Genomic DNA, 24,068 nt, shown 5'->3' on the forward strand with positions numbered 1-24,068 from the left:
TAGTATCATAATGTGCACGATAAAATGATCTCACTGTGCTTTCCTGGCATTGATTATTTATTCCTATATAATAGAAAAATATTGATATGTAAAATCGATATTTTTAGTCTTTCATCTTCTCCCCCACCAATATTACTTCCAAAATATGTTTTTTGGGTCCATTTGTACTTCTGCTATGCTTAGGAAAACATAAAAAAAATTTTCAATGAATAAAAACATAGCTTTTTTCGACTTTTAGGGAAGATTCGAATTTTGGGGCAAAATATTTTTTCAAATGATAAGATAAACATGTAAGCATGTATTGAGATTAATGTAAAGTAGTATTATAATTGCAAAATTTTGAGAAAATTGATCCCAAAAAAAGTATTTACCCCACCTCTGGAGAAATTGATTACAAACGTTTACCACAAACTCTCTCATATACACAAGTCTCTGTGCCAAATTTCATCAAAATCTGTTTTGATGAACACACACGGACATGCGTACTTATATTACTCCCTCACTTTTTTTTTCTTGCAGAGTCGGAGTCATGTAAATTCGAAAATTAAAAGAAAAACTCATACCCCATTTTTTTTTACTGTTAACCGTACTTTTCTTCTTGCAGCATAGTTTCAGAGTTATGATGCCAGGAAAATAAAAATTGTGTTTTTACTTTCCTTCTAGCGCTATAGCAGAGTTATAGCTGTAGAAGGGAATGTATTGTAATTGATCCAATTTGGACGTAGGTAGTTTTCACCGGATTTTGACGTTTTGACACATAAGGAATCCAAAAAAACCGGATGGAAATTTTCCGGATGGTCGTATGTACGTGTTTATGTTCGGTGTCGCACTCTAAATCACCTTATATCTCCAGAATTACTGGACCGATTTTGACCAAACTTGGTCAGATTACTTCTACATAGCATTGATGCCATTAAATTTTCAACTTTAGGCAAGACTGTAGAACAAAGTCACCCTCAGTATCTCGAGATTTCGCCTAATTAACGTCTTATTTTTCTTAGGCATATTTGCTAATAATTAAAAAATAACTGCGAAAAAAGATTTTTGCAGAATCGCACCCCCACCCCAAAAACTGTTGTAAACTAGTGACTAAGTTGGTATATAGCGTCAATATATAGCGTGCATCAGAAAAAAGCCGCGAGACGGGAATTCCTACAACTGCGTTGTCAGTTTTTTTAAATGCGTATTAATTGTTACGAATTAATGCAGTCTATGAAATATTTTTAATTAGTTAGTATCTTTTGTTAATTTATGGATATATTTTTGATTGACTTTTTATTGTGAAATCTATATTGAATCGCTCATTATACAGGCATACACTGTTTACAAGCTCGTAATCTTGGAAATAATTTCATAGCAGTAAATAGTATATTTAAGAGTATAACTCTTCAAAGATAATATTTTTATTTTTTAATGTTTTTTAATTTGCTTGTAGATTATTACTTTCCACCAAAAAAATACTTATTTTCATGGATGTGTTAGATTAAATTCTTCATAGATCCAATGCATTCATATTTATAATTAACTTTTTGTTGTTTTTTTTTTTCAGCTAAACCACAAAAACGTTCTAAAACTGGTGGAGGAAAGAGACAAAGAAAAAGTAATTTTTTTTATTTTTTTTATTAATAATAGAATATTTTTATTTAATAATAAAATTAAAAATAAAATATTTTCATTAATTAATTAATTGAAGTGGCTATTTTAAATAGAGTACAACATTTTTAAAACTGTTATTTTTTTAGAAAAATAACTTTAACCCCCCAAAAGTACAATTTTAAATTTATCTATTTTTTGCTACTTATTTAACTTAAATGTACCTTTTGATTACGGAAACGTTTTTTTGACAAACTTGTAATATATAAACAGCTATTAAAGTTTTAAACAGTTTTTTTTTTCATCTTCTTCCTTGGGCCGGATCCTGCAGTTAAGTCTAACACAGCCCAGGGGAGTGTCTTATAATCTAACGGGCCTCCCCGTCTCGGCCCGCCGATCGGATCTTACTTTGCGCCTGCCTCAAACTCCCAGAGTAGGATCCGGCTATGGCGTCCCTGGGCCCCCACTCCGGGAACCGGGATTCGGTCATTATGCCAACGCCTCTAACGGGAACACCCCGAGTGGGGCATCCCCGCCGGAACTCGGTGTTCTTTGCTTGGGAGTGCGAGAGTTCCTGTGCCTCATCACTAACGCCAACTCGTGCTAGCACGAGCGAACGGCAGCTCCGCAGAGGGCTGTCCCTCATCCCCGAGCCGCCCGATCCTTCTCCTGAAGAACCCTCGTCACGAGCCCTGGGATATCAAACTTTATGGAGCTTTGCAAATAGACCCTTATTAAAATATACATGGAATACTTTTGCATTAAAGGTAATAAAAACCAGTACGAAATGAAAATAACATTCGTATTTACAAAAAAAAAATTTTTAATTTCTTTTATAAAAATATAAATAATTACTTTAATTTTTACATTAGTGTTCCTGAAAATCATTTTTATAACCATTTTCAACCATTGGAGAATTATAAATTTCTATTAATATTAACTGTTTTCTTTAGTAATATTACTTTGTAATTTGTGTTTAACGAATTAAGTGAAAAAACTGTGTTTAAAAGTTGGTCAAAACCACAACGTTACAATGTTTAAATTTTGACATTTCTTAATGATAATTGGTCGCTTCTGTGTAATCTTTCATTGTTTCCCCGAGAAACATCAGAGGTTTTTTTTTAAATACACTGTGACAAACTGTACGATGTTATTGAGAAAAACAAAGTAGAATTAAAAGAGTAAGACATTTTTTAATTTGGCATAATCTTATTAGTGAAAATTTTGAAGTTATTGAAATTCAAAGGGAAATGGTGAAAAGGATTTTTGATTATCCGTTTAAAAAGTTTATTTTTAGTAAAGCTATAAAAAATTATGATTACTTTAAAAAAATAAAGTTTACGTTCAGTGATGAATATAAAATTATAGTGTTTACCAATTAAACGTTTCAAATTATTTGAATTTTCACTTATAAAATAAATATTTAAAAAATTACAATGTAATGAAACTTTACCGTTATCTTCTCATTGTCAGTGATTATTTTACATTGACAATTATCACTAATACTATTGGTAATACGAATTGATGAAATCCTGAAAGTATGATTATTGGACCCTTCTTGAAATAGCCGTTTTATTTATAAAAAAAGCAGTGGCGCTCGCGTATAGGCAATTTGGAAATGCAGCACCCTCTATTTCCATTTGATATTATCGAAAAAATTTAATATAATGAGTCCTTTTTTCTTTAATTCTTTTTTATACTTGTACGATATATAATCCTTAAACTAATGCCAGTAGCTCTCCTCCAATTTATGAAAAAGGTACACAAATATTTGTATGGAACTGTGCGCTTCATACTTCTAGCAGCGTGGTGTTTGGCTGTTGTGCGCATGCGAATATAGGAAGTTGCACGCGAGGCTGCGCGGGAGAGAGCACTGTCACTCCCACAGTGCCGACCCTGGCGTGCTGGTGGCAGGTAGTTTTTTTTTACTCCGCGTGTGACCAAGGAGAAAATTATTGATTGATCTTTTCGCGCAAATTAAAAAAAGAAGAATGGATTTCATTTTTAAATGAATAGATCAAGCATTAACTGTAACAATTTATGTTAAAGTAAGTAAAAAATGTTTGATTTGGTTCTTTTAGGGTTTGATCAAGTTTCTGAATAAATTTTCTTTTTATACATGTTCGTTTCTTTTTACACAATTTTAAAACAAAGGCTAAACATTTTCTGGAACAGCACTCCCACTAATTTTAGCTACGTGCCGCCACTGAAAAAAAAAAAGTTGGTAATTATTTTTAAAGGTTCAACTGTAGTCCTAAAAATCGATATGGAAATTATAAATCTGTCTTGTTTGATCATTAATTAAAGTAATTTAATATAAATTACATTCCATTTAAATATGCATTTGTTGAAATTAATTGTAATTAAGAAAAAATTTAAAACTTTTACCAAGTAAGATATTAATTTGTTGTTATACTATTTTACGTTATCTAACGCAATATATTTTACAAGTAAATAGTTGACATATTATTTTACTTATTTGTTATTTTTTTAACCAATCATTATAATTATTTTTTTTTTAAATCTGGTTGTTATATAACATGAATCGGCAACTCATTCTATTTTTTATTTATTTTCAGTGGCGGCTCGTAGCTAAAATTAGTGGGGGTGCTGCTCCAGAAAATTTTTTCTGGGCCTTTACAAGGCCATGGTTAAAGTTTTCTGTAAAATAAAAGAACCGAAAAAAATGAATTAAATAGAATAACTTGAAGATGGAAAATAATCTAATTCTACACTTTATCACAATCAAGAATGTGATAAACTCATTCAAGAATGGGTATAGTACACAATTTTTAAGTGCAACACACGCGAGGTAAAAAAAAAAAAATACCTTCCACCAGCACGCCAGGGTCGGCACCGCGGGAGGAACAGTGTTCTCCCCCTCACAGCCTCGCGTGCAACTTCCTATGTGCGCATGCGCACAACAGTCAAACACTACGCCGCTGGAACGGTGAAGCGCACAGTTCCATACAAAGATTTTTGTATCTTTTTCATAAACTAGGAGATGGCTACTGACATTAAGCTTAAGGGTTATATATTGTACAAGTATAAAGAAAAAAGGACTCGCTATATTAAATGTTTTCGAAAATATCAAGTAGAAATAGGGGGTGCTGTAGTTCCACTGTGCCTATACGCGAGCCGCCACTGTAATTATTTTAAAATTTAAGAAATTTATAAAATATGATTTAAATCTTAAATCTAAATAGTTTAAGCTCAGACTGTAGGAAAGTATTCAATACTTTTATCTCAATTTAAGGCATAGTGTAGCAGATATCTTAAAACGAGTGCCGTTCAATAATGAAAGAGATAAATCATTATTTATTCTATAACAATGAATCTTAACACTATTTTTCTACGTAATCCCAAGCTACATTTAGGTAATTCTCCAGTACATCTTATTCCAGTAGTAAAAAATTATTCACTTTAGTATGCAAGCCATTGTTGTTCTTCATTCTTCTCCTGTTCATTGTTGCCAAGTAAAAATTCTTTGAGAGGACTGAACAACATAAAAAATCTGATGGTGTGAGAACGGCTGTCAAGGTGGATGTGGCAACACCTCCCGACCCAACTTTTGAATAGCTTCCCGTTTATTTTAAGGGGTATGGGAGCGAGCGTTATCATACCGAACTATTGATTTGAGAAAGAACCAGGACTTCCCTCCTTTATATGGGTTTCATTCTATTTTATAATAAAACAGTACTCACTATTGACGTTCGTTGTTATTCCATGTAATCACTATAAATAAGGCCTATATAATCCCAAAAAACAGTTAGCATCAATTTACCGGCTTATTTTGTGGTTTCGAATTTCTCCTGGTAGGCGAACACGGATGTTTCCATTCTATACTCTTACGATTAGATTACGGTTCGAAATGATGAATTCAAAATTTCATCACGAGTTATTATACGATTTAAAAAAACATTAACTTCCCCTAAAACCCGTTTTTTAAGTTCCGGAGACGTCATGATTTTGAGTCAACTGTCTCGGAACCCAAATCAACCTATTTTGTAGTAATTTAGATAATCTTATATTATAGACAGAACTCGTTCTACAAATCTCTACATTTTATCAAAATTCTGACGCGTCTATCATTGAAAATAAGGTTGATAATGCGATTTTGTAAAGCGTCAGTCGAAATTTCCACCGGTTTTCCGCTACAATGAAAACTGATGATACTTGTTATACACTTATACAATTTTAAGCGGTTAATACTCTTTTCGCTAAACTATTTTAACATCTAAAGTGAACTTTATTACATGTTGTTTTTTTTCAGAATGTAAACGTGTCGACAGATCAGCTTATGTTAATGATCTGATGAAATTATACAGCACCGAATATCAGCAAGTAGTGGATGGTAAGTTTATATAACTTAAATTTAGCAGATATATCAGTTGCGTTAAATTATATTTCAAACTTGTTAGTGTTCTAAAATGAAATTGTTAATTTAAAATATGGAATGTTTTAAACAAATGATTCATTTATTATGTCGGGGTTTCATCATTTATTACTTTTTAAAAATATGGAATTTGTTACTTTTATCGTAATCTTTATGTTAATAAATATAAAAAATTTAAATAACTAAGTTTTTTCTGTAATACATTAATAAATTCTTTTGAATAATGTTTTAAATTAAATCTATTGGCCAACAACTGACATTACGTCATTATAAATGTTTTGGTTCCTACTGTTAAAATCTTACCAGATAAAAATAAAAATGCGTCTGAAGATGGGAAACGAGATTGTCTGTAAGTAAATATAACTGGACCAACCGTTTAAGTCTAATGGCAAACGTGTATTCGCAAATCAGCTGATTTCGAAGTCGAGAGTTCCAACGTTCAAATCCTAGTAAAGGCAGTTACTTTTATACGGATTTGAATACTAGATCGTGGGTACCGGTGTTCTTTGGTGGTTGGGTTTCAATTAACCATGCATCTCATATATGGACGACCTGAGACTGTAAAAGACTATGTTTCACTTACAGTCATACATATCATCCTCACTCATCCTCTGAAGTAATACCTAAACGGTGATTCCCGGAGGCTAACCAGGAAAGAAAAGTATGTATAACTGACGATAAAACCTCCAATATACCGACAATAGATAATTTTTCATTATGAGGAAAATCTATCTTAAAATACCTCACAACTTAATGCTAATGCTAAGATACCAAATATTTGCTTCATAATTTCATCTTGGTTACTTGAAAACTTTGTTTCATCCGGAGGTCCCAGGCTCAAATCCCGATCAAGCGTGGCATTTTTACACGCCACAAATTGCCATTTCATTTCATCCTCTGAAGTAATACGTGATCCTGGAGGTAAAAAAAAATTGCTTGAAAAGTAACGTCTATTATATAACCATGTCTCTTCTGACCTTCATGTTAATAAGTTTTAACAAATAATAAAAATCATATCCCGCCTTCTAAATATCTAGAATTGTTTTTTGAGATTAATCTCCAGTCACTTCTCAGTTGTACAGCAGATACGTCGTCGTGCAGTTGTTAGAAAATTACTCATCTGATAATTATATGAACTGAAAACAGATATCTAGCGCGTATTATCAGCAATGTATTAGCATGTGTATCAGCAATTACCTGTGCACATTTTTTATTAAATGTTTAAAGAAATGTAAACAATGTGCTGTAATAGCATACTTCAATAGAAAAATTCATATAAAATTGCCAATATTTTCAGAAAAAAAGATAGAAAAATTTTGCATATTAATAATAAAAATTAAAAGATGTAGATCCAAAAAAAATTAACAAAATATGTATTTCTTAAAGGAGGAGAATAATTTTTTTTTTTTAATTTTCCTTAAAAATATTCATATATAGGTTCTTATGTTAATATAACAAACTATCTAACGCGTGCTAAAACATATCCTTTTGATGGAGTTATTATTATCATAGTTATTTAATAGAAACTCCTTAAAATTTTTCTCATTGCTTTTAATAACGTTGTGCTTTTTTTATAAAATTAAAAAATAAAGAAGTAATTCGAGTAAATCAGTTGCTGGCCCAATCAATGTTCAATACACGATTATTTTTCTTCCGTAAATTTATCTTATATAAATTATATATTTTAGATGAATTAAATTGAAGCGACATGCTGATTTCTGATGTTTTTAAAATTACCACGTTATTATTATCATTATTCATCAAACCACGAAGTGAAATACGAGGGTCGGAGATTCGTAATTGGACTGTTATTTATTTAGAATCTGGTAATATATTACTTCTAGCTTCATTGTTAAAAGTAATATTGTTATTAGTAATTCTTAACTTTATCTAACTAGTCTTTAATATTTTATTTCCAGAACATATAAAAAAAATCTCCTTAATACTAACAATTTAAGAATTTTGGGCGTAAGCGTTCGTATGAGTATGCGAACACCCCCCCCCCTAACACACACACACACACACACACACACACACACACACACACACACACACACACACACACACACACACACACACACACACACACACACACACACACACACACACACACACACACACACACACACACACACACACACACACAATAAATAGATGGACTCGGAATTTTCTTTTTAATTCATAAATGTCTTAGAAATCTCTAATAAGCGTAGATCATTTGAAATCTTAAAATTTTGATACAGATACAATATTTTCGGCGATTAGTCCACGGAATTTCAACCACAACCTGACCCTTCAAAAAGACTGACAAGAATAATTGATTGAGAGACGATTTATGGATTAGACCTACAGCGAATACCATATAAAAATATACACACCTAAGATTATACCTCAAGAATGGTGTGGAAATGAGTTCAATAAAAATATCACAGTATGTAAATTTTAACCTGACAGTGATTCCCAGAGGCTAAACAAGAAAAAAAGTATATAAATATTACTCGTCGTAAATCACTCGTCGTCGTCGTAAATCACCTCGCAGTCGTAAATTTAATAACCTCTCTGGTGACCTGAGAACTTCGAAGTCGAAGTTCTCAGGTTCTAATCCTAATAAAGGTAGTAGTTACTTTAATTCGGATATGAATACTAGATCGTGGGTACCGGTGTTCTTCGGTAGTTGGGTTTTAATTAACTACATGTCTCAGGAGTAGTCGACCTGAGTTTGTTCAAGACTACAAATTTACCGGTACAGTTACATTACACTGATAAGTCGCTAATGACGTTTAACTGTTAATACGACTATAAAAAAAAATAATAATTTATAAATCGTTAAACATTAAAATATAGTTTATAATTAAATATCAACATAAATAAGTACCTAAAATATGAGAAAATAATAAAATTAAAAAATATGTAAAATAAATATAAATACATTTTTTATACTTACTACGTACCTAACTGACTGAATGTTGCTTCGCTTTAAGGAGCTAAAATACCTCAAAAAATAAAGAAAATTAAAAGTATTAGTCAAATTATTTAAGAAAAGCTCTATAAAAAAAGTTCTAATGTAAAGTTTTCATAAGATAAACAGAAAAAAATGTATAACTCTTTAAAAGCGTTCATCCCTTAATTTTAGATTTATTTTTGTTTATAATTTTTTATTGTAAAATTTACATTAAAAAGTTTGTGTATCGAAACAAATCTATTCTAATCGTAACTTAATTAAGGTAACATTTATTTATTTTTCAAATATATTAACTTTTTTACGATCTTGAAATACAGTATTACGGTTGTTTGTATCAATTAAACAATTTACTCTATTGTACTAACCCGCCATTCTATTTTTGTATTTGATTATAAATTTAAATTTGATTAACACTAGTAATTGCATAATAGTCTAAATTAGATCAAAATATAGTTCGTCTAATAAGAAATAATCTCATCTGCTCTAATCTGGATACTGCCAGTTATTATAAAAAAGCTTTTATTTTTACTGAAGATTGTTTTAAATGATTATTTAATAAAGCAATTTCATAACAATTTAATTGAATTATTGAATAATATCTTTGTTTATGTGGTTCTTATTTAATATGTTATTTTTTCTGTTCTACATTAAGTAAATTAATTAAAGCAGATTATTTATTTTAATTTTCTTTAACCTGTTAATACATTTTTTTAATTTTTTCATATAAAATGTGAAAATAGAGTAAAATATGTAGAAATTTAAAAATCCTCTCTACAAATATATTATTTTAAAGTATTTTTTCATTGACTAATAATGATAATCACAAATTTAAATATTTTCTTGTCAAATTTTACGTATTAGGTACGTGTAAAGACACATATTATTCAAAAAAATATCATTCCATAAAGAAAGCTGTTAAATTCTTTATAGAATAAATCGTTACATTTTTATGATTCTTTTTCTCTTTTAATTTATATACCGTTAAAAATTTATAACCCAGTTTTTATCTAAGCTGATATCTACGACCATAAACCAGTCCAATTATTCACAGAGCCAGATGGCCTTCACGTACTCACCACTCGATCCCATGGAAGAATTTTTTTTCTTCTTCTAGTGGTCGATTATGTAATTTTATAGCGGTAGCTCAAAAATATTTAATTGTTATTAAAACTGATAACCATATTTGATTAGAGGACTCTTTTTAGTTTTTCTTCTCAAATCGATAATTTATAGAAATAGCCATTTAACAAAATTAGTCTTTACTACTAATATTTAAAATAATCTATTTGTTGTTCAATATGTTTATATATATATAGGAATATTAATTTAAATGTAATTTATTTACGTTTATTTTCCTCTTGATTGGATAGAATTAAATATAATTAAAAAAACATATTTAAAAATATTACCTTTATTAATTTCTTGGGTTAACCAATCAGTTGTACAAACTTATAAATTAAATACACAACGTTTCATTTAGAATTCTCTAAGCTTCCTCAGGTGACAGTGCACATTTATACTCACATCATACAAAATTCTCTTACATACTCAGTATACTCAGTTCGTAAGAGAATTTTGTATGATGTGTGTATGAATGTGTATTGTCATCTGAGGAAGCTTAGAGAATTCTAAGTGAAACATTGTGTAATTAATTTATAAGTTCATATGGTTAATTGGTTAACCCAAGAAATTAATGAAGGTAACATTTTTAAGTAAAATATGTCTCTTTATTATATATATATATATATATGAATATGAAAGTTCTCGTTATTTTACGACTTGCCTGTTGCTTTGTGTCATCATTAATGTTGTAATCAATCTGATTATACTTAATTCTCTTACTCTTTATATTGTATTACTCTTATTATACTTTACACTCTTTACTCTTTTATATTCCTACCCAAACCATAAAAAATATGAGAAAATTTTCTTCCCTAACTGAATTATGAATTCAGGACGAGAGAGAAAGGTGAGAGCAAAAAAAAACACGAATTAACCACTTCACTACTGTTTTTCACAAAAAACTAACGTAGATAAAACAAAAAATTAAATAATTTGTATTTTTACTTTCCTGGCATATCATAGTTCGAGAGTTTTGGGCTATGACCCAGAGACTCATCATCGTGTTTCATGACCCAGAGACTTCAAAAAACAAAAAAGTAAGGAGGGGGTAATGTTCCCATGTACGTACGTATGTGTGTATCTACCGTGCTTTGGCTGGTTTGAAGCTTAATAACCTTTGACTGCATACCGATTCTGATAAAGATTTTGTACAGAAACTCGTATGTATGGGGCAATTTATTGGAAAATTTTGGGCCCAGTATCTCAAGGAAGTAGAGGGGATGGGTTTTAGGAGTCTAGGGAATGTGAAACGCGAGGATATGTCGAAATTTTCCGGAAGTCGAATCACGGTACCCATTACAACAGGTAGCTTTCTTATGAAATCTACCAAAAAAACAAAAAAAAAAAACAAATGACAAGAAAGTATTAAATTTTTGTTGCCGGATTTCTTTAATAATAAACTTTAAATCAGAAGGAGAATTTCTAGTATTAGTTAGAATGGTACTCGATGTTTAATTATACTTAATTAATCACTAGTTTTTAATTAATTCTTGCATAATCGATTTTAATAAATTAATAAATTTTATTTATTCATTGATTCCTCCTTCTACTCGTTTCTCTTACTACCTAACCATACTCCTACTCATAATGTTTAATTTGATTCCAAATTTAAAAGTTTAATTTATAAATAATTCAATGGAAACAAAAATCATTAGATTAAATACAATTGAATTTATAAGGTTTTTTGTTATCTTTTCAGCTTCTAAGCTTCCAAAATTATTTTCTGATGTGTTTTCTTATCTGACCATTAAAAGGAAACATTCAGGTTCAAAAACAGAAAAATGTCTTTAAGTATAAAAAAAAGCTTTAAATTCTAATTGTTGATATATCATGCAAAAAAATTTTCGAATTCAGTAGAAGACAACATAACGTCTTATTATTAAAACGTAACATCGTATTTATTTAAAACAAAAAACAGATTTGGTGAACCCCTTCTATTGTATTTTTAATAGAAAAGTTCCCTTATTTGAATGGAGATTGTTTATACAGTATAATCCGTTGTTTTCTACAGAGAAAAGGATACTCTTTTGTTTTTATTCTATCTGACCTGGTCTTTTTTATGTTTGTTTTGCATGTAACTCATCTAAGGTATTTATTTGTCAAATTTTACAAGGGCAAACACATTAAGTTGCAGTTCTACCTGAGTTGTCTGAAGTAGTGCACTGCTACGTATTGCAACACTACCTTCCTTTATGTTGATGGAGGGGAGAAGAGAAAATTGAGAGTAGAAGAGTACCACAATTGGACATCGTAGGAAGCAAGAAACCAACCCACCGGGTTGGTCTAGTGGTGAACGCGTCTTCCCAAATCAGCTGATTTTAAAGTCGAAAGTTCTAGCGTTCAAGTCCTAGTAAAGGCAGTTACTTTTATACGAATTTGAATACTAGATCGTGGATAACGGTATTCTTTGGTGGTTGGGTTTCAATTAACCACATATCTCAGGAATGGTCGAACTGAGATTGTACAAGACTACACTTCATTTACACTCATATATATCATCCTCTGAAGTAATACCTGAACGGTAATTGCCGGAGGCTAAACAGGAAAAAAAAGGTAGCAAGAAACCAGTCGCCGGCTCAGCAATCCATGCTGCAACTGAGTCTTCTAAACTTTGATGAGTAATGGAAGGGGATCTGTTATTGTTTCTTTGAAATTAATGATGTTCATTATTCATCCATTCCCTTTACTGGACAGAGTTAATTTATAGGGCAGAAAATTACCTGCATTCAGTGAACTTGGCGAACTGATATACGATTCGTATATCTAATAAGCAGCAGAATGTGATGCTTTTACGGACCCAATAGACCATTCATATGATTAAAGATGCCTGAACTTTTTCAATTTGTCGGTAAATGTGAGCGGTGCCATTCAAAAGAAATAGTTTCGGGTGTTCAGTTCATTTCCCATTACAATGCGTTTCAAGAAGCCATCCCTTTGCGTACAGTAAAAAACAGATCTCTGATAGAATCTCACAAACTGTAGGTTTGTTGGCGATAAATTTGGTTATAAAATGCTTTTAAGAAATAACTGATTCAGTCAAGAAATTGGAATTAAAAACATCACAGACAACAGACAAGTCAAGACACGTTTCCGATCATGTTACATACTAAATCAACTTATATTGTTAATGTACGTAAACAATTCTTATTCTTTAAATTTATTATACCCGTTCATATATGAATTAGAAAGCTCAGATTTTTCCTTGATTCATTATTATGAATTATAGCCAAAATTTGTGGCTATAATTTCAAATATAAACTTTCTGAGAAAATAAAATCTCCTTCTTGATATTGAGCTGGGGTAGGAAATAGACACAGTTGGTTTTGTAATAACTTTTCGCATTCGCCTTGACCTTTCTAATTTTTGCGAGATCCTTTTCTAATTAGCCACATAAAATTTTTTCATAACTACATTAAAGTAAGAATTGTGATCAAATAAGTTGTACAAAAATAAGGAAGGTTTTAAAATAACTGTTTCAGGTTTATTTAATCGAGATCCGTAGGAAATTCCAAACACCACTACGCTCTACGGTAGTATGCGTAGCTGCTTTTATGCTCAAGGTTTATCAAGGCCGGATGAACTTTAATTAGAACCTAACAATTAAAGATGATGGCCTTACTATATAATCAGAGTAACAATGGTCTTAAAATTTAATTGGTATGGGCGTCCTCACGGAACAAGCGTTTAATCATTTCGTTATCTCATTTTCCGACTCCAGATACTTTTAGTACCTTTCTTCCCAAAAATGTAGGTTTAGCGATGAACTTAAAATTCTTTGATCCAGTCGCTCAAAATAACGACAATTTTTTTTTAATCCATGTTAATGTAATGTGAAACCAAAGTTACTGAAATTAAGTAATATATAGTTCATAAATTAAATTATGTCGTTTTCTGGCCTAAGAATTCAGTCAGTTTTCACTTATTTTCTGGAAACTTTTTATTTCTATAGATTTTTTCTTGGTGAAAAATTCAGTTTTATCCATAGCTTTTTAATTGTCACTTATAGTTTCAACGGCATCTTTTACGAAATTTACTTTCGGTGTTCTGAGAATAGAAAGAAAAAAGTTGATATTATTTTTACAAAATGGTCTTCCTTTGTAAATAATTAGATAATTGTAAGTAAGATTGCTACTTAGAAAATTTCTAGAATAATTACTAAATGATTTCAAAATAGCCTCTAAATTTTTTTCAGAAGCAAATGATGAACCAGAAAATATACTATTGAAATGGAAATTTAATTCGTTAGATGTTGATCACAGTGGATGGTTAGATAGTAATGAATTAAAAAGGCTAACGGATCAAACTGTAAAGTTAATTCAACCAAAACGTTGCGCTCGTTCATTTGAAAGGCACTGTGATCTGGATCAAAATGGTCGAATAACTAGTCAAGAATGGACATCTTGTCACGCACTTCATCTTAACCGTGAGTTTTTAATTACTGATATTTTTTAAATATGATTAAATATTTATTAAGAAGCTACAATTTTAATTATTTCTTTTAGTCCTAACCTTATAAAGCGCTTTTATGTAAATGTATTGTACAGAATACTATCTTTTTTGCTGATATTATGCACTCCTCAGATTATTTATTTTGTATTTAGAGTATTAAATTTGTGGTTTAAAATCTTCTTTTTTTTATTTGGTATAAATATTCCCCTTTTCAGTATTAACCATTTAAGTATAGATTCTATGTTTTGCTAGGCTAAAAATGATCAAACGGAATACTTGTTTTCGTTACTGATCGTTAATTTTTTAGAAGAAATCTTTTCCCACTTCCATCACCAATCGACAAAAATTAAAAAATCCATTTTTCTTTAAATAATAGTAGCCTGATATAACCTGTTTTTCTACAGGTGTGGATATTTTAATCTACCCGGGAAAATTCTGACATTTATTAGATATATGATTGAAGAGGCAAGAGTTTTATGGGAGAAGCGCCTTGGAGTTTGTTCTTGCTTCCCTTTCATATTAAAATACTACTTGCATTTAAGCTCGGTTTTAGAAGCGTCATAGATTATCTGTCAGCGGCATTGTTTCTAAAACATTCATTCACCTGTAGGTGAATGAATGTTCCAAATTCACCTGTAGGTGATTGAATGTTCATAATCTTGAACATTTATTTTAATTGATTATTTTAATCGTGAATGCTATCATAATCTTTAATACTCGTTTGATTTCCGTATAAATAATGATTGCCCGAATATTTTCAACTGTTTTTAATAAACACATTAAAATAATTCGATAATATTTTAACAAAACTTTATTTTTAAACGAGATTATTAATAATAAACAATAATCGTGGTTTATTTTAAAATAAAAACCATTTTATACTCGTATTGAATTCTCATCGGAAAACAAACATATATGCGTTAGTATAATCAGAGAGAGAAAGGATATGAGAGAAAGACGTAGATATTATATAATATTACTTATTTAAATGAAAAGAATGAGTTCTTGGAAGAATGATATTGTAACGATTTAACAAACAGATAAGTAGATAGCTGTTCCTTTGTAAGCGTATACGGTATACGCATGTGGCTGTCGGGGCAGGAAATCGCGGATTACAACCACACAAAAGTTCAATTGAGAGCAACACTAGACAGCTAACTTATTGTTTCAACAATATCAGTATACTCTAACAAGAGGTCACAAACACTATAAGTACAAAACATACAAGTACAACTTTTTACAAGTAGCTATAGAAATTTGAATGGCTGTATATATGTCTGTGTATAATAAACAATGCAAAGCTGCAAAAATGGACTGTTTTATAAATTGCTTTCCATTCTTATTAAAATAGTATTATGCATGACGCTAATTATTCATTTTAGAAGGATAGTATGTTAATTAAGTTTGTGAATTAATAGAATCTGTACTGCATACGTTATGTCTTTGCCGACGAAGTTGAAATTTACTTAATAACTCGCTTCTCAATTACGGTAAACATAGATTGTAGTTTTACTTTCAAAAAAACTAGGTAATTTCATTTCATAATTGAAATTTTCTTTAGGAAAAGAATAATAAGAAAAATTAAAGAAAAGTATTATTTTTACTATGTTTTAATCTCAAATTTATATCTTTGTTAAATATTCAAAAATCTTTAAATTCCAGTGATTACTAAAGAAAAACCAATTCTTCTCGTTGTCCTAACCCAACTTTGTGTTTTAACTAATGGTATTCCTTCATTCAGATAATTTATTTAAAAAAGAAAGAAAAAATTGCTAATTTTAAGCAGCTAAATAAAAAATAAAAATATTTAAGATAATTAAAAGAAAAATATTAATATAACGGGAAATTATTAATATATGGAGTGATATTAGTAAATAAATATGAACTAAACATTTGATATTACTTAAAATTGTTTACATTAACTGTTCATTCGCATCGGTCGGCGATGGTTAAAAAATATGGTTTAAAAAATATAAATAATTGCAAATTTTAAAAATAAAATATCTAGAATTAACATTTGCCGGCCATTTTATAGATATATTCACACGTATAGTGATAATGACAACGACCTTAATATTTTATACACACATTAAAAGGACCACATTTTAACACACTAGAACATTATGAAATACTCAAACATATTACGACTTTAACTAAATGAAGAGACACGATTCATATCCGACACGCTTTTCGATCTACTTTCTTTGTATGTATCTTCCTATGAAAAAATAAGTATGATGTGGACATCACATGACTTCCTTGTACGTCGATTAAATTACATATACACATTATTTTAAAATGAAAAGTACATAAAATTTTATTTCTTTAATAACTTATGATATTTTTTTATTTTTTTTTTAATTGTTATTAATGAATTATTATTGTAATTTCTTTTTACAATAGAGGTTAATAATTATTAATAAATCGATATATTTAAATTTAAAAAAAAGGGGGATGAAGTCGGATTTGAACCAATGTGCTTTCCTGTTGTAAGTTCCAAAATTTGATTAATTAAGATTTTATTTGGCTATAACTCTGGAATCAATGAAAATACCAGTTACGATATATCAGTTAAAGTACCAGTTATGATATATCATTGAAAATCTCTCAATAAGGGCTTTTTTGAACACTTTTGGTCCAGTCAATATGGATATTTCCGTTCAAATCGAAAACCGAGATTTTTCGTGATCATAATACTTTCTTTACTTCGTACAAGGAAGTAAAAAACACAGCAGTAACATCAGCTGACGCCAATGTGAAAACAGTCACTGAAAGTCGCGACTTTGATTGAAAAGATTTAAAGTTTAAAAAAAAAAAAATTATATTATGAAATTATGGGTCGGTTTGTCGTATTTTTTTTAACTGTAACAATGACCCGAGGAGAAATATTTAAATAGATTTTATTTACAAATATCAATTCATCTGTAATTTAATAACAATTGGTTTTTACAATATTATTTATATTTTTTTATTCGATAGAAATTGAATTAATCTTATAATGTATAATCATTGTTGATTGAAATAGCTGTTATCTGAAAAATAGCGAATTATCGTTAGTTGAAAATCGCACAAATCGGGTGAAAAAATGTAAACGGTTACTTATGGTACAGTAAATAGGAGCCCAATTTTTCGCATTTTTACTTCCTTGTACGAAGTAAAGGAAATATCGTAATCGCGAAAAATGTTGGTTTTCAGATTTCATTCGAAATATCCACTTTGCCCATCGTTGAATCCATTTTGACTAGTTTCGGCGTGACGTCTGTACGTACGTATGTATCTCGCAAACTCAAAAACGATTGGCTGTAAAATGTTGAAATTTTGGATTAAGACTATTGTAACATCTAGTTGTCCACATCCCATTTTGATTCCAATCAACGGGACCAAAAATATCCAAAAAAGACCAAAATCCAAAACAAAAATCTGGATTTTGAACTTTTTCTTAATTTTATTAATAAACTCTCATTGAGAGCTTTTCTACGATATATCATAAGTAGTACTTAGTTTCAATGGTTCCAGAGTTATAGCCGAATAAAATTTTAATTTATGAAATATTTGGATCTTAAAAGGGGAAGGCACATCGGTTCGAATCCGACTTCATCTCTTTTTTTAATAACTTTTTTAAAATTAAATATATTGATTTATTAATAATTATTAATCTCTGATTGTAAAAAACGTTTTACGATAAATAATAATGCAATAATAATAAAAATAAATTAAAAAATTAAAAAATTCAGAAGTTATAGTGAAATAAAATTTTATGTACTTTTAAAAATGTATGTATGTAATTTAATAAGCGTATAAGGAAGTCACGTGGTATCCACATCAGATTTTTTCACATAAAAATTACTTAATATAGGCATGCCTTTATAATTGATGAATAAAACATTAAAGAAATACCGTATAGTAACCCTATTATTCAATAACACATTAGAGAAAACACACTAACATGATGTTTTATAGCGGTCATTTAAACATTCTCTGTATTAACATATTTTACATATTAAAAATATAAACATTATTGCTTATGATATAATCTAACCAAACATAACCTACGCTCGCTTCGCTCGCTAACCTTGACTAATTACCAGTAACGTTTGATTATTTTAATAACTGCAATAATTACTAATTTATTATTTAAATAATCAAAAAAAGACTAGTAATTAGTCAAGTTTACCGGGCGAAGTGGGCGTAGGTTATGTTTGCTTAGATTATATTTATAATTTCTCTGCAAATGCCTGCTGATTTGGAAGAATTTAACTTCTATTGTACGTTCTTTTTTGAAAATGAGAACTCGTCTATTTCTACAGTCATTACTGGAGCACCTATCTTTTTTGGGTTTTTTTAATACATGATTAGCACACACACCTCTGTAAGGTACATTTTCCCATCCGTTATTGCTTCACTTGACATTAACCTACGCTCGCTTCGCTCGCTAACCTTGACTAATACGTTTAAAATGACCGGTATAAAACAGTGTGTTTTCTCTAATGTTTTATTCATCAATTATTATAAAATATGCTACATTAAGTAATTTTTATACGAAAAAAATGGGGATATATAACGAAAAAGTACCAAGCTTTTAACTAATCTGTTAAAATCCATACTCTCTTTTGATGATTTTATAGAAGTCTTGAAAGTATATTTTGTCACGTAATCAGTAACAATAAAAATATAACGATATCAATAGCTGTTCAAAAATTAACGTGTCAATATATTTTTTTTGAATCGATGTAATTCTCTTAGCTGTTTTTAAATATTTTTTCTTTTATTATATTACTTATAAAAAAAATCAACTTTTGATAGTTTGAAATCATTTTCTTTTTTCTATTTTCTGGTTGTTTCATATTTCTTTTTTAAAATATGCTACTTTACCGAACAGAAAGAAATACGAGACCGTAACAACATTAAAAAAAAATTAATAAAAAATTTCCTTAGGTGTTCTTCAATTTTCTTTTCACGTTTATGAAAGGGAGAGGGTAAATTGCATTCATAAGTTAAAATTTGAAAAATAAGTATTGATTAGAATGATTATCGATTTAAAAACCTAAATTACTTTCCTTTGATCAAGACCGACGTTTTTTGTAGGCATCTCCAGACTTTACAGAACACTTGGTTTTTTACCTCCACAGAATATAAATTAGGGTATGCTACCTGCAAATCACTACCGACAAGAATTTTTATTCGTATTTTTCATGTTATTTTACAAAGTTTGCGAACATTACCGAATCAGAGGTAACAATATCGAAAATAGTACAAGGTACTTATTTTAAGGATTAGTAAAAAAAAGCTGACAACACAATTGTAGGACTTTCCCGTCACACGGCTTTTTTCTGATGCACGGCTTACACACACAACTTAATTAAAAATATCTTAATTTTATTTAAATGCAATATTTTTTTTCAATGATTCTAACTAAAGCGCGCGCGCATACAGTATTACATTCGCGCGGGTGTGGCAGTACTAGCGGCCACTTTAAATATTATTCATTTATTTAATCCTACCGCTTACCTGTGACGTCACAACATAGGCGACTACGGCAGTAATCCGGCCAGAAAATTGAATGTGGGGTGTGAACGGCGGAGGGAGGGGTGGCTGGGTTAAGACCTAACTTTGATGGGGAATAAATATGTGGGTCCAACGAGATACTAATAGAAAAAATCTGCAACGAAAAAGAACCCGCTGCCTTCTAGAACGTTTCAAAATTATTATTATAGTTTGGAGTGGGGATTCAATTTAGCAAAAAAAATTTTACGCAAAAGATGTTTTTCTTGTAATTGTTCACAAAAATATTTAAAAAAATACGCAACGAAAATAATCCCTTGTACTGCCTTTTATAACTGTTAAAAATTAAAAACATTTTTAGGGGTGGCCGTGCAATTTAGCAAAAAATCTTTTTTAAAAAGTTGTTTATTAATATTCACAAAATTATCAAAAAAATATATATAGCCTTAATTAACCAAAATCTAGAGACGATTTCGTTTTCCTCCTGTATCCCCCACCTCATGACCTTTTGAATTGAAAATTTAATAGCAGCAGTGCCCCCACTATAGAAGTAATATATCCAAGTTTGGTAAAAATCGGTCAAGTATTTCTGGAGATATAAGGCGATTTTTACTCCAACATACGTAAATATGTACGCACATTTTGCAGCGGAAATTTCGATGCCATTTTTCGGTTTTCTGAGGTTCTTTAGGGGTCAATTCTCAAGATTCGGTGAAAACCAGATATGCCCAATTTTGACCGATCACCATACTCCCTTCTATATAGCTACAGCGAAGCTATAACTGCTATATAGACGGGAAAGTAAAGATTTTTATCTATTAATCATCAAATGCTCATTGTGAAAGCCTTAACTACATTATTGCAATAAAATATGAGCAAAACATCAATTTTTTTTTAAACATGTTTTTATACATATCTTAGTCTTTCTGTTTCCTGTTTAGCCTCCGGTAACTACCGTTTAGATAATTCTTCAGAGGATGAATGAGGATGATATGTAAGAGTTTGAATGAGATGTAGTCTTGTACATTCTCAGTTCGACCGTTCCTGAGATGTGTGGTTAATTGAAACCCAACCACCAAAGAACACCGGTATCCACGATCTAGTATTCAAGTCCGTGTAAAAATAGCTGGCTTTACTAGAACTTGAACGCTGGAACTCTCGACTTCCAAATCAGCTGATTTGGGAAGACGCGTTCACCACTAGACCAACCCGGTGGGTTACATATCTTAGTCTACTGCAGTTAGACATTACTATAACGCGGTCATCCGGAGACAATTATAATAGGCTAACCGCGTTATTTCGAATATGAAGTGATAAACGAAAAAAGAGCAACACCAGTTGAGTTAACATTGAAACACAATTAAAATATTATTGAATTTTACGGTTAAAAGTAAGAATATTATACGAAAAAATAAATCTTAGAAAATAAAAATACAGTACTGAGTATCTGTTTTACAGTAATTACATTTTTATAATGCTATACTTTCGTTCACACTTTATGTCTAATGTTTTTTGTTGGTAGCGATTAAAAATAAACAGCAGTTTCACCGTAACTGTTAATCTGCGTCACTATAATTATTTTCAGCTATAATCTTTTGAAAAATTTCAGAAAATTCAATGGCTGCTGGGGCATCCGCTGAACGAAATTTTTCTTCGCTGTTTATTTAGTTTATGTCGTGACGTATCTTACATCACGATACCCATCCAGTAGAGGCATTAAAGTCATCACCGCTGTTGATTTTTTAATCAAATTTTAGGGCTTGAGCATGAAAAACTGCACCTGATAAGGTAGGCCTTCACTACCCTTCTGGAAAAATCAAAGATACAAAGTTCATCAACAGCGTTAATATCATTAGGACGAACTTTTTTTCTATCCTACTCTACTTTTTCTAAGTCCTACTCTTTCATTGACGATATTAACTAAAGAACGAAGTTTATCTTACTCTTTCTCCAGCACGACTAGTTCCTTTAGGTAAAGTGAATTCTCGTGATAAGCTGACTTTAGACTAGTCCGTTTTAACTTTATCGATGATTTCCAGTTTTTGTTTAACTGAGTAGGTTTTTCTTTTAAAAGCTATATCAGAATTACAAAAAGTTATAAAAACAAAAAGCTAAAATTGAATAAGATAAGAACGCTAATCGTTGGAAAAATTATGAACACAGAATTGAAGATAAGGAAAAATATTAAGTCAGAATACATTTTTGATATTGTTATTTTGTTTTTGCCTTGTTTATACAGTACAGTTGCGTGTAATTTCACAGAGCTAAATGTATTAACATATTTGTTTACTGTGTTTATTTTATTACTAAATACATATAAATAGTTAAAATGCGTTACTATGTACCTCCTAAAAAGTAGAAATTTTTTATATTTGATAACAGTTTTTATTTATTTATTAGGGGACATCCTTTTAACCCCGTTATAACCGTATCTGCGTTATTTTGAACCACGTTATAGCGGGGTCGTATAGTATGTTGTATAATTAACTTTTTGTAAAAGTTATTTATTCTCAATAAGCCCAGATGTATACCCAAGTAAACAAGGTATATGAGTGCAGAATGATAAAATTGTGGAAATAAATAATTTCTGTAATAGCATTTGTGTGCTACTTTACTTATATTAGCACATTATATATTTGCTGGTGAGACTGGTCGAGTATGTTCATATTTCACTTAACGTTCTTCTTTCAGTCAAACTATCCAGTTTAATTCATTTTATTATTAAATGTTTCTTTTGAAAATCAATAAAAATTTATGTACGCTTTTTCAACTACTTACAACTTGCCCCAATCTATATCAGTGTCAAACGCGAAAAAACCTACACATATTTCCTATTAAATGTATAATAGTTTACATTTTGTCGCCCTTTCCCAATCTAGATGTTTTCCAGTTATTAATCATTTTTTAAGTAATATATATTTCAGAAACGGTTATTTTTAAAAACTAAAAAATGTTTCCTTTTCAACTTATCAAAAGAAATATTTTTTTATTTTTTATAAATAAGCTGTTACTTTTTTCTTTAGATCTGGTGATATCTTAATAAATTAATTTTAATGGAAAGTAACCTAATTAATTTTAATTAGACGGCAAATTTAGTACATTTTTTATCTAAATTAATATTGATTAGTCAGCATTTCAGGCTCAGTTTGTAGGAATGACAACATATTAAAAAGAGTATTGTTATTTACTAACCTGAAAGGCTTAGTTTTTCTAAGATACATTGATTTCACGAAGATCATTGCTTATTTTTTGAAACAGGACAATTAGTAACTACATTATTCCAATTTTGAATTTCGTAATCTAATATCCATTCAGATTCAGAGATTTCTATTTTATTATAGATTTACTTGCCTGTATTATCGCTAATAAAACAGGTTATATTAGATTTCTGGAAACAGAAAAAATTTTTGAACACTTTTTTTTCTAGAAATAATAGTTCATTTTCAGAGAAAGATTCAATTATTCCTATTTAATTTATTTTTTAATATTTACTAACACTGATATGTTATCTTTTCAGTTTTGAATAAATCTCTCGAGTGCTGTATCCAAACTTTTAAAATTTACAAACTCTTATTAGAATAATTAAAAGATTCAAATTCCCATCCGGAACACTCATGACTAGATCAGTTCTGTTTCAAGCAGTGTACGTGTATGTAACTTATCAGTCGTTAGGTTAACAGTAAGAAACAAGAACAAAAAATACTGCTAATAATGTACAATATACCAGGTGACTGAAAAATAAATTACACCCCCGCTAACTTTTTTTATAATTGAGATACCTCGATGTAGTTTGTGGCAATCTTCCTTGTTCTGAGGAGGTACTTCAATGAATGTATATTTCACTGTTTTTTTATCCTTGAGTGGCGATGAGCAACTCAAAAATTTCAAACGGAACTAATAGTCATTTGATATATCATTTTAAAGAGCTAAATATGACGAGAAAAATTTACAATTACTAAATTCTGATAACCAAATTAAAAATGGCAGCCAAATGTGTGTTTTTTCAGATAGCTAGAATTACAGTTGCATGCTCCCCAATAATAA

At 30.0% G+C, this 24,068-nt stretch overlaps 1 protein-coding gene across 4 annotated transcripts in view; it reads left to right on the forward strand.

The window, feature by feature from the left end:
* Nucleotides 1-24,068, forward strand: part of magu (SPARC related modular calcium binding-like protein magu) — a 159,209-nt gene that overhangs the window by 103,917 nt on the left and 31,224 nt on the right. For 3 of the 4 annotated variants that reach the window (XM_075372323.1, XM_075372325.1, XM_075372326.1), the window contains exons 4-6: nt 1,550-1,600; nt 5,867-5,947; nt 14,248-14,496. In XM_075372323.1, the coding sequence (XP_075228438.1) occupies nt 1,550-1,600; nt 5,867-5,947; nt 14,248-14,496 (381 nt within the window). The remainder of the gene's footprint in view (nt 1-1,549; nt 1,601-5,866; nt 5,948-14,247; nt 14,497-24,068) is intronic. The other variant, XM_075372324.1, reaches the window with a different exon arrangement.

This window comes from Lycorma delicatula, chromosome 8 (assembly GCF_047948215.1).
Source record: "Lycorma delicatula isolate Av1 chromosome 8, ASM4794821v1, whole genome shotgun sequence".
Classification (NCBI taxonomy): Eukaryota; Metazoa; Arthropoda; class Insecta; order Hemiptera; family Fulgoridae; genus Lycorma; species Lycorma delicatula.